The sequence below is a fragment of the Capra hircus genome, chromosome 4 (genome assembly GCF_001704415.2).
Source record: "Capra hircus breed San Clemente chromosome 4, ASM170441v1, whole genome shotgun sequence".
NCBI classification, from domain to species: Eukaryota; Metazoa; Chordata; class Mammalia; order Artiodactyla; family Bovidae; genus Capra; species Capra hircus.
In genome coordinates this window covers 75,676,311-75,690,747 of record NC_030811.1, presented here as the reverse complement: position 1 = coordinate 75,690,747, position 14,437 = coordinate 75,676,311, and the positions used below count along the sequence as shown (strand labels likewise).

Genomic DNA, 14,437 nt, shown 5'->3' with positions numbered 1-14,437 from the left:
GTTCTTCAGGCACTCTGTCTATCAGATCTAATCCCTTGAATCTATTTGTCACTCCCTCTGTATAATCATAAAGGATTCATACCTGAATGGTCTAGTGGTTTTCCCTACTTTCTTCAATTTAAGTCTGAATTTTGCAGTGAGTTCATGACCTGAGCCACAGTCAGCTCCTGGTCTTGTATTTTGCTGACTGTATAGAACTTCATCTTTGGTTGCAAAGAATATTCAGATTTTGGTATTGACCAGATTTCGGTTGTAACTTTGGAGTTCTCACAGGAGAAGATGAGCGCACGTTCTTCTACTCCGCCATCTTGTGTGTATGAATTATAGATCCCTAATCTAAAGGTCTCCCTATTCAATTTTCATAGCAGCCTGATTTTTCTTTCATAGCACTTAACACAATTTATGCTTAACTACACATTTATGTGACTTGTTTTGGTTGCTAAGTCATGTCTGACCGTTTTGTGACTCCATGGACTGTAGCCTGCCAGGTTCCTCTGTTCGTGGAATTCTCCAGGCAGGAATACTGGAGTGGATTGCCATTTTCATCTCCAAGGGATCATCCTGACTCAGGGATCAAACCTGCATTTTCTGCAATAGAAGGTGGATTCTTCACCACTGAGCCACCTGGGCAGCCCATTTATGTGATTCAGTTCAGTTCAGTCACTCAGTCGTGTCCGACTCTTTGTGACCCCATGAATCGCAGCACACCAGGCCTCCCTGTCCATCACCAATGCCCAGAGTTCACTCAGACTCACGTCCATCGAGTCAGTGATGCCATCCAGCCATCTCATCCTCTGTCATCCCCTTCTCCTGCCCTCAATCCCTCCCAGCATCAGATTCTTTTCCAATGAGTCAACTCTTCACATGAGGTGGCCGAAGTACTGGAGTTTCAGCTTTAGCATCATTGCTTTCAAAGAAATCCCAGGGCTGATCTCCTTCAGAATGGACTGGTTGGATCTCCTTGTAGTCCAAGGGACTCTCAAGAGTCTTCTCCAACACCACAGTTCAAAACCATCAATTCTTCGGATTTACTATTTGTCTTCCCATTGTACTGGGGACTTCCCTATAGCTCAGAAGGTAAAGAGCTTGTCTGCAATGCAGGTGACCTGGGTTCAATCACTGGGTCAGGAAGATACCTTGGAGATGAAAATGGCAATCCACTCCTGTATTCCTGCCTGGAGAATTCCATAGACAGAGGAGCCTGGTGGGCTACAGTCTATGGAGTTGCAAAGAGTCGGACACAACTAAGCAACTAATACATTTGTCTTCCTATTGAACTGTAAGCTCACTGCTCTGCCTAACACAGTGTGTGACACATGAATTCTTACAAAGGCCAAATAGGTCTTTCATTCCAAAAATATCTTTAGCAGCATTTCAGAAGTTTTGATAAGAAGCAGTTCCACTGTCATTTGGTTCTAATTATTTCATAATTTTCTCTTCATCCATGGGCTACTTAGAAATATGTTTTTAGTTTCCAAATGTATGGGGGGTTTAAGCCATCTTTAGTTATAAATCACTAATTATATTGCACCATGTGAAACTGAATTTTTAGAAGTTGTGGTCAGCTGTATGTGACCATTTTCAACATGATCAATTATTACCATTGTTACCTACATGCTTGCAAGTAATTCATATTTTCTCTTAGTTGGGTGGAAGGGTCTACGTACATTATATTAGATTAAACTGGTTAGGTGTGTTAGTCTAATGCTTTATGGATTTCCAGTTTTCACCTGCTTGAGCAAGCCGTTTTTAAGAGAGAGATGTTATCCCAGAATGACTTTAAATTGACTTCCCTGGTGGCTCAGATGGTAAAGAACCTGCTTGTAATGCAGGAGAACATAAGAGACATAGGTTCAATCCTGGGTTGGGAAGATCCTCTGAAGGAGGATATGCCAACCCACTCTGGTATTGTTGCCTGGAAAATTCCACGGGCAGAGGAGCCTAGTGGGCTACTGTCCATGGGGTTGCAGAGTCAGACACGAATAAGCAACTTTCACTTTCACTTTCCCAAAGAGAACCTAATCTGATCTTATGAAAAAGCTGTCTCTGGAGCTAATTAGGCTAAAGCTGTGGCCACCAAATAAAGACCTGACAAAAAATTTCTTGTGAGGTAGGTAGTACCACATATTAATGAAATGAAACTTTAAGATTTAATTCCCCTTGTAATGCTCTTCTCAGAAAAGCCTTAGAATGACTAAATCTTCTCCATTCTACTGAAATTCTTAGAAAGAAGCAAAGTGAGCCTTGAGATAGGGGAAAGAAGGAGGAAAAATAACGAAGGGAAACAAGTACCAGTAAGTCGGGATGTTGCTTACTTACATACACCACTGAAAAGATCCCACTGTACCGCTTTGTTTTAACTCCAAACAGGTATTTTAACATGGAGGTGAAGACATGCACAGCTGCAGCAGTGGTAAACCCACGGACCAGGGGCTCCGTGAGATATATGGCCACAAATCCAAATCTACAGACACCTAGGCAAAACTTAATGACAAAGAGACAAATAAATCACATGATAGATCAGGAAGTTAAATCCAACGGAAAACATCCCAAAGTTTTTTCTGGACCACTTTCTAACACTACAAATTTGTATCTATAGCAGGTAAGTAGCTAACAAATCAGTCAGTGGTTCTTCAGAAAACAACAACATTTGGAGGGGCCTGGAGCCCCACGAAGCTCTGGGCACCCTTTTTATGCTCCCTGTCCCTCAGAAGTGGGGGCACACTTAGTCATGTCACTGCTTGCTCCTTCCAGGCAGATAAGAAATGCCTTTTTCATTACCAACCCACCCTGCTTCAAGCTAGTCTTGCTTTTAGAACCTCTAAAGTACCCAACAGAAGCTAGCTAGCTCCTACTCTATATCAATTTAAGTAAAGCATGCAGTGGGACTGGCATTCTTGAGCTACAAACCCTAAGCTCTGGAGTTTTGTTGGCTGACCCTGCTCACGACCAACCAGGAGTGGTTGAAAGGTATATATTAAATGAGCAAATGAGAGCTTATTTCCACATCTGTGAGTCTTACCTGAATGATTCCTGAAAGTAAGGTCACAGACATGGCGACTTTTACTCTCAAGGCATCTCTCGCCTCTGTCCCGTTGGTTGCATTTACTCCTCCTGGAATGACTATATCATCTGGTACTAATCGAACAGCCACACCGCCTATCATCAGGCTAATAACAGCAAATGGACCTGAAATAATGAAGTATTAATCAGAGAAATGATTTGCAGCATATCTGATATGATTGTTGCCAATATCCCAGGAGAGACAGGTGAGGCCAATAAATCCTCACTGAAATAGCACTGCACAGTGACAGAATCTTCCATTCCATACACTCTTCTAGAACTTTGACATTTTCGCATGAAGAGGTGGCCTAATTCCTCTCTCCTTGAATCTGGGTGGACTTGTGGCATGCTAGCAACCAAGAAAATGCAGCAGAAGTGATACTGTGTGACCTGTGAGGCTACGTAACACAAGACAGTATGACTTCTGCCTGAGAGCTGTGCTGCTTGCTTGCGCTTCAACCCTGTGTATGAGAAAGCCCCAGAAAGGACCCCATGGAGAGAGGGTGGGGTGAGAGGTAAGAATAGAGGGAGAGGGAGAGGGAGACCCACCTCCTGTAGCTGCTCTGGCTCCAGCTCCCACCTGACTCTCAAATGCTTGAGAGATGCTGAGCCAAAACCGTCCAGTTGAGCCCTTCCCAAATCCTGACCCACAGAAACTATGAGAGATAATCAAATGATTGTTTTTAGCTGCTAAATTTTGGGCATGTTTGTTACCTAGCAATGAACATCTGAGACGTGTGTGTGTGTGTGTGTGTGTGTGTGTGTGTGTGTCTGTGTTGGCTGGCAGCACCAACACTATTATGAAACCCATATAAACCTGATCCTGAATACACTAAAGAGAAACCATGTACAATTCAGTGTCTAAAATAAGATGCAAATGCAATGTATGCATAGCAATAGGAACTTGAAGTATCATTAATAAATAAAAAGAAAACACAGATGCAAGCAAATTGTATTATGAACCGAAATACTTACATCACAGATTTCTTGTCTTTTTAGACAAGAAAACTGTCTTTTTCTATTATGCCCATATTATAAGAAAGCTATTAATTCTAGAAATCTTGAGGGAGAGTGTATTTTTTAAAAGCACCTATTGGGCATACAGTAACAAAAGTTTGATATCCTAATAACAAACATGCTATTTCTTCAGCACATTGCAAAGCTGGGAAACCCAAAAGGAAAGGTAGTAAAACATCAACTATAAGGTTTACCTATGGATACGTGTCGGGAAGTTCCAAAAAAACAATACATGATAACGGGGTAAAATGAAGAGTAAAGGCCAAACACTGGAGGCACAGCTGCCAACATTGCAAAGGCTAAACCTGTGGGATTAAGACCAAACAGAAATGGGAGATTATTAGAAAACAGCGGGCTCTGTGTATTCCTCTCCTGGTTCTTTATGATGAACAAATGAAAACCATGTTAATTTAAGCTGATGTGTCTCAGCGTGCCCACACTTCTGTCCCACTCCTACACAGAATCTTGTATTTGTGCTCACAGAGTCCAGGCTGAGACAGTTTTCCTTGTCATTCCCTCTTCACCAGGAGTAGATTTTTTCTGCTTTAATCTTTCCCAAATTAGATATGGGCAGAAAGTCTTACTTGACTGGCACAGCTGTAATCTGCTGTTAATTCCCCGGCTGTTTCTCCACTGGGGTGCTTTGAGGGTTCTCTGGAGACCCCTTTTCTATGAGGAACTCCCAGTGTAGCATTCTCTGGCAGATGTAACACCCTTCCCCCTAATCTTGGCCCCTTCCACGTTCCAGGTCTTACACCTCTTCCAGGTTCTTTCTGCTGGCAGCTGCTTATGCTGTAGGCAGTCTTCTTGGGCAGGTTACTTTCAAAAGAGCCAAGCCCGGTTACCTCCCAAAGCACCCCATCGTGCGTTAGCCCCAGGAAACTTTGCAAGTGCAGGCCACATTCTGCTGTTCTAGGTGGTTCACACCATTCCACCTGTAGATTCACTTTTCCCGCAATAGTGCCCACAAACTTCAAGGGACACGTGTCCAGTGCTCCAAGTGTTTCTGTTGCAGTCCTTTCCTTCCTTGACATTAGGTGGAGGGTAAATGCATACGGCTTTTTCGCCTTTCTCTAGAAAATTCTCATTCCTAATCTAATGTCAGTCTCCTGGTCCCTCACATGCCCAGCTTCTTCATTCTCCTCCAAATCAATCCAACAGCCAGTCCTGCTGATTTTACCTATAAAACACAGCATGTATGTTTCCAACTCTTTCCAGTTTTACAGCTACCATCTTTATCAAAATGGAAGAAGCTCCAAAAAAAGTTGCAGGATGGCATTTCAGTGAAAACACAACTATGCAAAATCCTAGAATTTCTCTGAAGCATTTGTCTACGTGCGCTCACTGCAGCCATTTCCTGAAGCTCTGTCAGTCCAACTTGACTGAACGTCAGTCAAGATCCTGTTTCCCACTTCAGATGCTGAGTTTACTTTTGCTCCTTCCCTCACCCTCACCTCTGCCTTCAAATATGTCCCTTTCTCTGTCCTCTGGTGCTAAAATGGTTATGGAGAATGGTCCTAAACCTGATTTAAAACTTTGTTTAACAGATTTAATAGATTCAACAACTCAGTTACTTGGCAAATTGAAAATCCAACTAATTGATCACTGGGGAATTTTTTTTAAAATTTATCATTTGGTAATTAGTTTTCAGGAAACTGGAGAGGGAATAGTTTTTCCAGCCAGCTAACCTAGAGGCTCCAAATAGGAAAAGGAGTACGTCAATGCTGTATATTGTCACCCTGCTTATTTAACTTCTATGCAGAGTACATCATGAGAAACGCTGGGCTGGAATAAGCACAAGCAGGAATCAAACTGCCGGGAGAAATATCAATAATCTCAGATATGCAGATGACACCACCCTTATGGCAGAAAGTGAAGAGGAGCTAAAAAGCCTCTTGATGAAGTGAAAGAGGAGAGTGAAAAAGTTGGCTTCAAGCTCAACATTCAGAAAACGAAGATCATGGCATCTGGTCCCATCACTTCATGGGAAATAGATTGGCAACCAGTGGAAACAGTGTCAGACTTTATTTTTGGGGGCTCCAAAATCACTGCAGATGGTGACTGCAGCCATGAAATTAAAAGACGCTTACTCCTTGGAAGAAAAGTTATGACCAACCTAGATAGCATATTCAAAAGCAGAGACATTACTTTGCCAACAAAGGTCCGTCCAGTCAAGGCTATGGTTTTTCCAGTGGTCATGGATGGATGTGAGAGTTGGACTGTGAAGAAGGCTGAGCGCCGAAGAATTGATGCTTTTGAACTGTGGTGTTGGAGAAGACTCTTGAGGGTCCCTTGGACTGCAAGGAGATCCCACCAGTCCATTCTGAAGGAGATCAGTCCTGGGTGTTCATTGGAAGGAATGATGCTAAAGCTGAAACTCCATTACTTTGGCCACCTCATGCGAAGAGTTGACTAATTGGAAAAGACTCTGATGCTGGGAGGGATCGGGGGTAGGAGGAGAAGGGGATGACAGAGGATGAGATGGCTGGATGGCATCACTGACTCGATGGACATGAGTTTGAGTGAACTCCAGGAGTTGGTGATGGACAGGGAGGCTTGGTGTGCTGCGATTCACAGGGTTGCAAAGAGTCGGACACGACTGAGTGACTGAACTGAGCTGAACCTAGAGGCTTGTCAAGCCATTATCCCCTTTTGATTACACTGAGTCACTGTTGCCTCTAACTGGTTTCCCTACATTTATTCTGGTGCCACTCCCATCAACCAAGTCCCTTCCCCACACAACAGTCCCAGAGATCTCAGCAAAAACAAAACAAAACAAAAAAACCCCAGGGGAAAGCAAGCTGACAAGCTTTCACTGGACTCAGAATGGAACCCAAAAGAGCCTATCGAGGCTGTGCAGACCTGCTGCTGCCCACCTGGCCAGCCACTGGCCCCCCACTCCCCACACTCCTAGCACACTGCCTGTCTCAGAATTCTTCAAACACCCAATTCTTTTCCTGCTAACTGCCTTCACACATGCTATTGCTTCTTCTTGAAATGTATTTCTTCTCATTCTTTATCTGCCTCCTACTCATCCTTCAGGTCTCAGCTCAATCTCACCTTATTTTTCCCCCTATTTGGAAGTATGAAATATTAATTTTTTAGATATCAGACAAGAACAGAGCTAAATAATCCAATTTTATTGCAGCACTGTAAAAAAAAATTCCTTTACCACAGTGTAAGATTTAAATGCATATGCACAAGGGTACATATGATATAAAATGTAGTAAGGTGGCTGCTGCCCTGCCAAGAACTTCCAGTCCCTACTTAGGTCCCATTGCAATACTAGTCAATCTCACTTTCTTAATGGGATTCTGTGACTTACCTACTTAAATTAGGTCCCCATATTATTATCATGTCAGAGTGCCCTGTATATTCTTTCATAGTGTTTACCACCATTTGTACATAAACATTTATGTGCATTTTTATTTATTTCACGCTTCTCTCCCTAACTGGATAGTTAGTTCCATGAAGACTGGAAGGGCCAGGTTACACACGTGTGAACAGATGATTAAATCAATGAGCATTTTCTTAAATTCTTGTATCTCTATAAAATTATACAACTGCAGAGGAATTCAGTATATCATGGGACCTTATAATTAGATATGGACTTAGTCAAGAACCTTTTTTTAAAAATGGAGTATAGTTGATTCAAGGACGGCCCCTAAAAACATGTTCATGGAGTTAGAAATTAATTTAGCAAAGGAAAGGCAATGCCCCACCAGTTCCTAAATGTATTGATCTGTAAATGTATCACCATATTCTGCAACTAAAAGCTCTGAGGCTTTTAAAGGGTAAAATGTTTCTGAAGAATTGCTCTAGACAGGAAAAGGTGCTAGAACAATGTGATAAAAATTATAAATTTAAAATCATGATGAAATTAAACAGAACAAACTTAACACAATTGTTTGAGATGATATCAGAGGAAGAAAAAAAAGAAATATATTCTACTGACCTTGAGGAAGCTGCAGCACCCCTGTGCTTATGCCTGAGACCAAGTCACCTAACACATACTCCTTGAATTTGTATGCAGGCAACCACTTGGTTATGGGGAGGAACATGTAAATGATATTTCGTATTTTCTTAGGAGTACATCTGGAAGGACAAAGAAATAGATAAATGAGAACCACTTCTGTAGAATTCACATCAAGGCATTTTCCCTTCCTTATATTTTGGAACAAAAAGGAAAAATTCAGACTGGTGATGAGAGTGATTTTTCTATTCTGCAGAGGTCAGAGAGAACAGCTGCTTATTATTTTTTTAGAAAATAGGAACATCTGAATTGGCTCCACTCTAATGGTCCACAACTGACCATGAAAAATAAGAAAAAGTTGGCTTCAAAATGGTTGAGATATCCCAGAAGCCATTATTTCAACAGGTGAAATCTTTAATGCGCTTTCTGCGTTGATGTAAAGCATGGGAAGTACTCACCCACTGAGTTAACTTTTGATTATGGAAACACTGAGCAGCACCTACCCACTTAGTTTTCCCTTTTCCTTTTTTTCAAAAACATTTTTATTTTGTACTGGGGTATAACCGATTAACAATGTGTGATAGTTTCAGGTGAACAGAAAAGAGACTCAGCCATACAAATATATCTACGTTTTCCCTTATAAAATGAAAGGAATTCACACAGGTATTATGAGCTTTATAAACATGTGTTCAATGCTTTAGGGTCTTTGATTAGGTAAACTCAAAACACTGTCTGTTACTGTAGCTGAGTCTATGCCTGGCTGTCTTGGTTAGGTGGAACACCATGGTAATAAACTCAAGGCATTGTATTTAATCCCTGGATGTTTTAATTAACTTTGATACAGAGACTATATCATGGGCTTTGGCCAGTCCTCTTGCTGGTCAATGCCTGTAAGAGTACAGACAGATGAATTCCATTACCACTGTGACAGTCTCAAGTCCTCTTGGTGACAAGGAAGCAATTTATTCCACTTAAAAGGATAATGCATTATTGTGAAGAGTTAGTCGCTCAGTCGTGTCTGACTCTTTGGGACCCCATGGACTGAAGCCCACCAGGCTCCTCTGTCCGTGAGATTCTCCAGATTGTCCATGAATACTGGTGTGGGTTGCCATGCACTTCTCCAGGGGATCTTCCCTACCCAGGGATCGAACCTGAGTCTATTACATCTCCTGCATTGGCAGGTGGGTTCTTTACCACTAGTGCCACCTAGGAAGCCCATGCATGGTATTTCGTATAGTGTCTTTAGTGATTAAAAGTACTCGGTAATTAGATGTGTAAAGATATTAGAAGCAAAAATGTAAGGCAACTATGACAAGAGCAATGAATCTGAGTAAAACAAACTAGATTTGATAGCAGTCTCCCTGTTTAGAAAACTGAGATATTAATAATAGCTACATATATATAGTGCTTTCCATGTGCCTTGCACGTGCATAAATTAATAGATTTTAACCCCAGTAACCCAGTGATGTAAACACTATTACTATTCCCATTTTTCAGAGGAAGAAACCAGTGCACAGCTGATAGGTGCTTGGGATTAGGATTAAAACTCATGTAGTCTTGACTCCAGTGTATGTATTTTTAACCTCTCATGATGTCATACCTAGAGCACAGAGTCACTGCGAAGCTTAAATGAACACAGCACAGGAGCTGTGGTCTCAGTGGTTCAGGAGGCAGCAATCAGATAGTTTGCACAATGAGGTGTGCAATCGGGCACCAAGGTATTACCAGTCTCAGGCCTGCCACATTACTGTATCCGTGCTTTCAAAATGAAGAGTCACAAGACACTGAATGTCTTTGATAGCTTCAGTTGGGGACTCACATTCATAGATTGTTGGGGACTTACATTCATAGATTCATACATAGAGTAGAAGCAGGAAAAAGACTAGAGTGGTTGGAACATTCCTGAAATGGAAGAGGCGGATATTTTTTCAGTAGGGGGAAGGATCAAGCCATTTTATTGAGGGGCTTTGGAGGAGAGTTGACAGGTTAGGAAGACAATGAGATCCTATGTCCTTCTCCTGGCTGGGATCTCCCAGCTTCACAGTCACTGAAAGCAGTGGATATTTTAAAGGTGTGTGGAGAACTGAAAAGTGGATTGTTTATATAAACCTTTATATGACATAAGGCATAGTTGGAATTTCAAATGGTGAAATGCATAATAAAGCTTGTGTTCCATCAAATATCTACCACTGAATGTAGATGTGGACATCTGAATGAACCATGTGGACAGCTCTGCAAATCACGAGTGCTCATCATTTGCTTTTTCCTCCACATCACAGATTCTCTTTGTACATTTGACCTTGCTTCTCTCGTAACTGAATGACAGAATAAAGGAAACAGGCTGAAAGAACATACGTGAATGCCTGTTTCAGCTTATCCCCGATGGAATCCGAAACCTTGTCCTTCTTGTGCAATCTTTCTTGGAGGACTGGATGGCTAAAGATAGGTCTTTCCACATAGTACCGGTGGGTTGCTCCAAGGATTTCATTTTCTTCAGCATGATCCATAGTACTCTGAAATTATTCATCAACAGCAGGAGACAAGCATTTCCTGAGTGTCACTAAGGAAGAAAATAAAAACTCTATTTCAGATGCCAAAATCTTACAGATGATTGTTTCCTGCCATCTCTTTCTGGCAGTGCTCTTGTAAGTTTTCTAATGACTTTTTCATCTTTGAATACCCAGAGCACCAAACCTAGTGATCTGGACAGAGTAGGCACAAATAAATGAAAGGAAATTAAGGTCAATAAGAAACATATGACATTTCTTCCCAGGGCAATTAGTGGGTAATGTGTATACTTTAAACAAAGGATTGTATTAAATTCAGTGGACAAATATTGCAGCAACTGGCTCTAAGTCAATATTAACGAAACAGTGAATTAGGCTGACTCTAACAATCCATGTGTCAAAGAAACAGAAAAAAGAGCAAGACCAGTCCTTAAACTGACTCCAAGTTTATTGAAGGTACATTAGCCTCCTTCCCAATTCTGTACTCACATATGGTTACTCCCTACATTATTCTGTGGTTCAGAGGTGAGGCTTATATGCGTAAGACTATTAGGATGACTGATATTCCTATACCTACATCTATATATCTACTTATCTACATAATGAATACTACTCATATGAGTAAAAGAAATGTTTAAGGAACAAAAACCCAATATGCTTCTGCACAGAGGAATATGTTAACTGCAGCTTTATGACAGTGAAAAATCAGAAAAAACCTAAATGTCTACATAAATTTTTGAATAGTCTTAAATCAAACACTACAAAGTAATTTTAATAAATGAACTAAATCTATATATGTCATCATCATAAACCTCAAAAACATAATTTTCAATAAAAGTGTAAGGCATAGATGGGTACTTCAAGAATGCAATTACTTAAAGTTTAAAAAAATTACAAAGCAATTATATACCTTGTTTATGTGCACACATATATGTAGTAAATGTATAAAAGCATGAATGACAATGATAAACACTAAGATCAGGATGGTGTCACTTCTAGAGAGAAGGGGAACAGAAAGGGAGCTTCAACTGACAGTATCTGCAATGTTTAGTTTGTAAAAAAGAACTGGCACAAATAGAGCAAAATGTTAAGATTTGACTAAGTTATGTGGTAAGTAAACTGGTGATTGGGGTTGGTACATGATTCTTTGCAGTTGTAAATTTGAAAGATATATTTTATAACAAAAAATAAGTGTACAACAACCAAAGCCATGAGTCCCCAGTGAAGGAAGTTAAGGGCAGAGGAGTTGGGGGTTAGCATGCTTATGCTTAGTCGCTTCAGTTAGGTTTGACTCTTTGTGACCCCACAGACTGTAGTCCACCAGGCTCCTCTGTCTATGGGATTTCCCAGGCAAGAATACTGGAGTGGGTTGACAGTTCCCTCCCCAGTGGTTAGCATGAGTTAATGGTTAGGTGCCAGTGTGGTAACTGCAGGTGGGTGCTGGATTACTGATGCTGATCAATACGATTTGCTCATGGTGAAAAGTTCAATATTCATCAAACTGAAATTACACTCAAATTTAAATCATGTTTGTGTGCCCAACCAGAAAACATCACACAAAACAAAAGCCTAGGTCCTAGGAGGTTGAAAATTTAAAAGTCTAGAATAAAGAGGAATTCTAGCAGCAAATGCAACCAAGTATCAGCACTGATGATATGAAAAGATAAGCCTGATGAAAGAGGATTCTGCAGCACAATTTGACTAAGACTGTACATCTTTTGTTTTAGAGTTAGCAAGACTGGCTTCTCATCTAACTTTTAATTTATTATTCCAGGAACTCATCATAATACACAGGAATGGCCGGGCTGAGGAATGTGGGTGGGTTTACAGACAGCAACACTGCCACTCTGCCTCCCTTCTGCCCCCAGCTCCTCCAGAACATCATGCAACAGCAACATACAACCACGTGCAACTCAGGCCACCTACCAAGCTGCTTCCAGCCTCTGCGCCTGTGCCCAGAATTCCATTCACTCTGACAAGGAATGCTGTTTCTTTTCCCTCACTCTCATTCCATTTTCCCTATATCCTAATTATCTTTCAAAAGCCAGGTTTTGTTCTTTGCTTTCCTGAGTCCTTGCTCACCTCTAATCTCCCATGAAGTGGGCCTCTACTCACTGTTATGTATAATATCCTCTCTCTCCCCACTATATAATCATCGGTTTCCTCTTCTAGACTGTAAATCCCTAGAGACAACACCCTGAATTCCCAGGACCCAGCTCGGTCCTTGTCTCACTGATGAACACACACAGTCTCTGTACTGGTGCACCATGATTATTGATAGTGTATGTCACACTTCCTCTCTGTACTTCACGTTACAGAAGACTAAGATTGCTCTGACATTTTTATTTAATGATTTTTCTGGAGACCTCTTCCTTGATCATCTTCTAGCCTGTCATATAGAAAGATAACTTCTTCCTTCACGTAGCCAAAGAGAAAAAGACCAGGTAGATCTGAGAGAGGTCTCATAATATGAATCCCTGTTGCAAAAATCTAGTTTTACCATTGATTTTACTGTTACTCTTCTTGAATTTGCCCAGTTGTCAATGGGATGAATTGCAATGAATTGGGATGTGTTATCGTAAAGTGCAGTAGTGACCAAACCTGCCCTCTCACCACAATGTTCTGGGCAAGGTTTTAAAGGATTGGTGTCTGGCCTTACTCTGAGCCTCCTGAATTAGGGTCCCATAGATGGGGTCTGGACAGTGAGCATTTACTTCACACGGGTGTGGGCATGCACCCCTGTACCTGAGTACAGCAAACTGCTTTGAAGCTTTCAGTGCAATACAATAGGTCATGTTAAAGTGTAGCAGTAGAAATAAAACATGTCTAAAATATTAGCCATCCTTATTTTTATTCTCAAAAGTCCTTTGGCTCTCCCCAACAGAAATTCCGCATTTACACCTATTACTATGAAGGTCATTTATCATTCCCTCATTTCTCTTCCTCCTACAACCTCAAAATTCTTTCTACCTCCTTAAGCATGGACAGAGGAGCCTGGCGGGCTACAGTCCACAGGATCGCAAAGAGTCAGACACAACTGAGCATGTATGCAGGTTCAGGTTCATTAAGCAGGGAAATTACGTGCATGTTTTAAATGTCCCCAGGAAGATTCAAAACATCTTTTGAATCTGGCTTTCAATTGTCCCTAAACTTGGAATCTCCTCAGGTGCTTTTTAAAGACTTCAATGATTGGGCGCTACACCAGACCAATTAGCACAGAGCCTCCCAGCAGAGCCTCTGGGAGGTGGGGCCCAGGCCTCTTTTTTAGAGCATCCTGCTGCTAAGCTGCTAACTCACTTCAGTCGTGTCCGACTCTGTGTGACCCCATAGACAGCAGCCCACCAGGCTCCACCATCCCTGGGACTCTCCAGGCAAGAACACTGGAGTGGGTTGCTGTTTCCTTCTCCAATGCATGAAAGTGAAAAGCGAAAGTGAAGTCGCTCAGTCATGTCTGACTCTTTGAGACCCCATGGACTGCAGCCCACCCAGTCTCCTCCATCCATGGGATTTTCCAGGCAAAAGTACTGGAGTGGGATGCCATTGCCTTTGGATGAATCTAATGAGCAAATAAAGTTAAGAACCACTGGTTTATAACCTAAGAGAGATAAGTATATGAAAAAGACATTGGAAAATCACAAAGAAATATTTGAAAACAAAGCCAACTATAAGCTTTTAGGAAATTAATAATGAATCAGTGACATGATTAAAGACAGATGAGTTTTTTTTAAGAAAATTTTATAAAATGACACGTTTGCTGTAATTCAACATAACATTATATATATATATACACACACACACACACCATGATATAATATACTTGCTGAAAAATACATGAAGTAAGTTATGAAGAGGAATGTGAAATATAAGGAGAGATGAT

The 14,437-nt window shown here is 41.2% G+C and overlaps 1 protein-coding gene across 2 annotated transcripts in view; it reads right to left on the bottom strand.

Annotated features, from left to right (window-relative positions):
• The window catches only part of SLC26A5 (solute carrier family 26 member 5), a 36,671-nt gene extending 26,057 nt beyond the window's left edge, over positions 1-10,614 (bottom strand). The window contains exons 1-5 of one of the 2 annotated variants that reach the window (XM_005679111.2): positions 10,409-10,614; positions 8,036-8,175; positions 4,275-4,385; positions 3,023-3,189; positions 2,320-2,484 (exon numbers count right to left, since the gene is read on the bottom strand). In XM_005679111.2, the coding sequence (XP_005679168.1) occupies positions 2,320-2,484; positions 3,023-3,189; positions 4,275-4,385; positions 8,036-8,175; positions 10,409-10,560 (735 nt within the window). In that variant the 5' untranslated portion in view covers positions 10,561-10,614. The remainder of the gene's footprint in view (positions 1-2,319; positions 2,485-3,022; positions 3,190-4,274; positions 4,386-8,035; positions 8,176-10,408) is intronic. The other variant, XM_005679110.2, reaches the window with a different exon arrangement.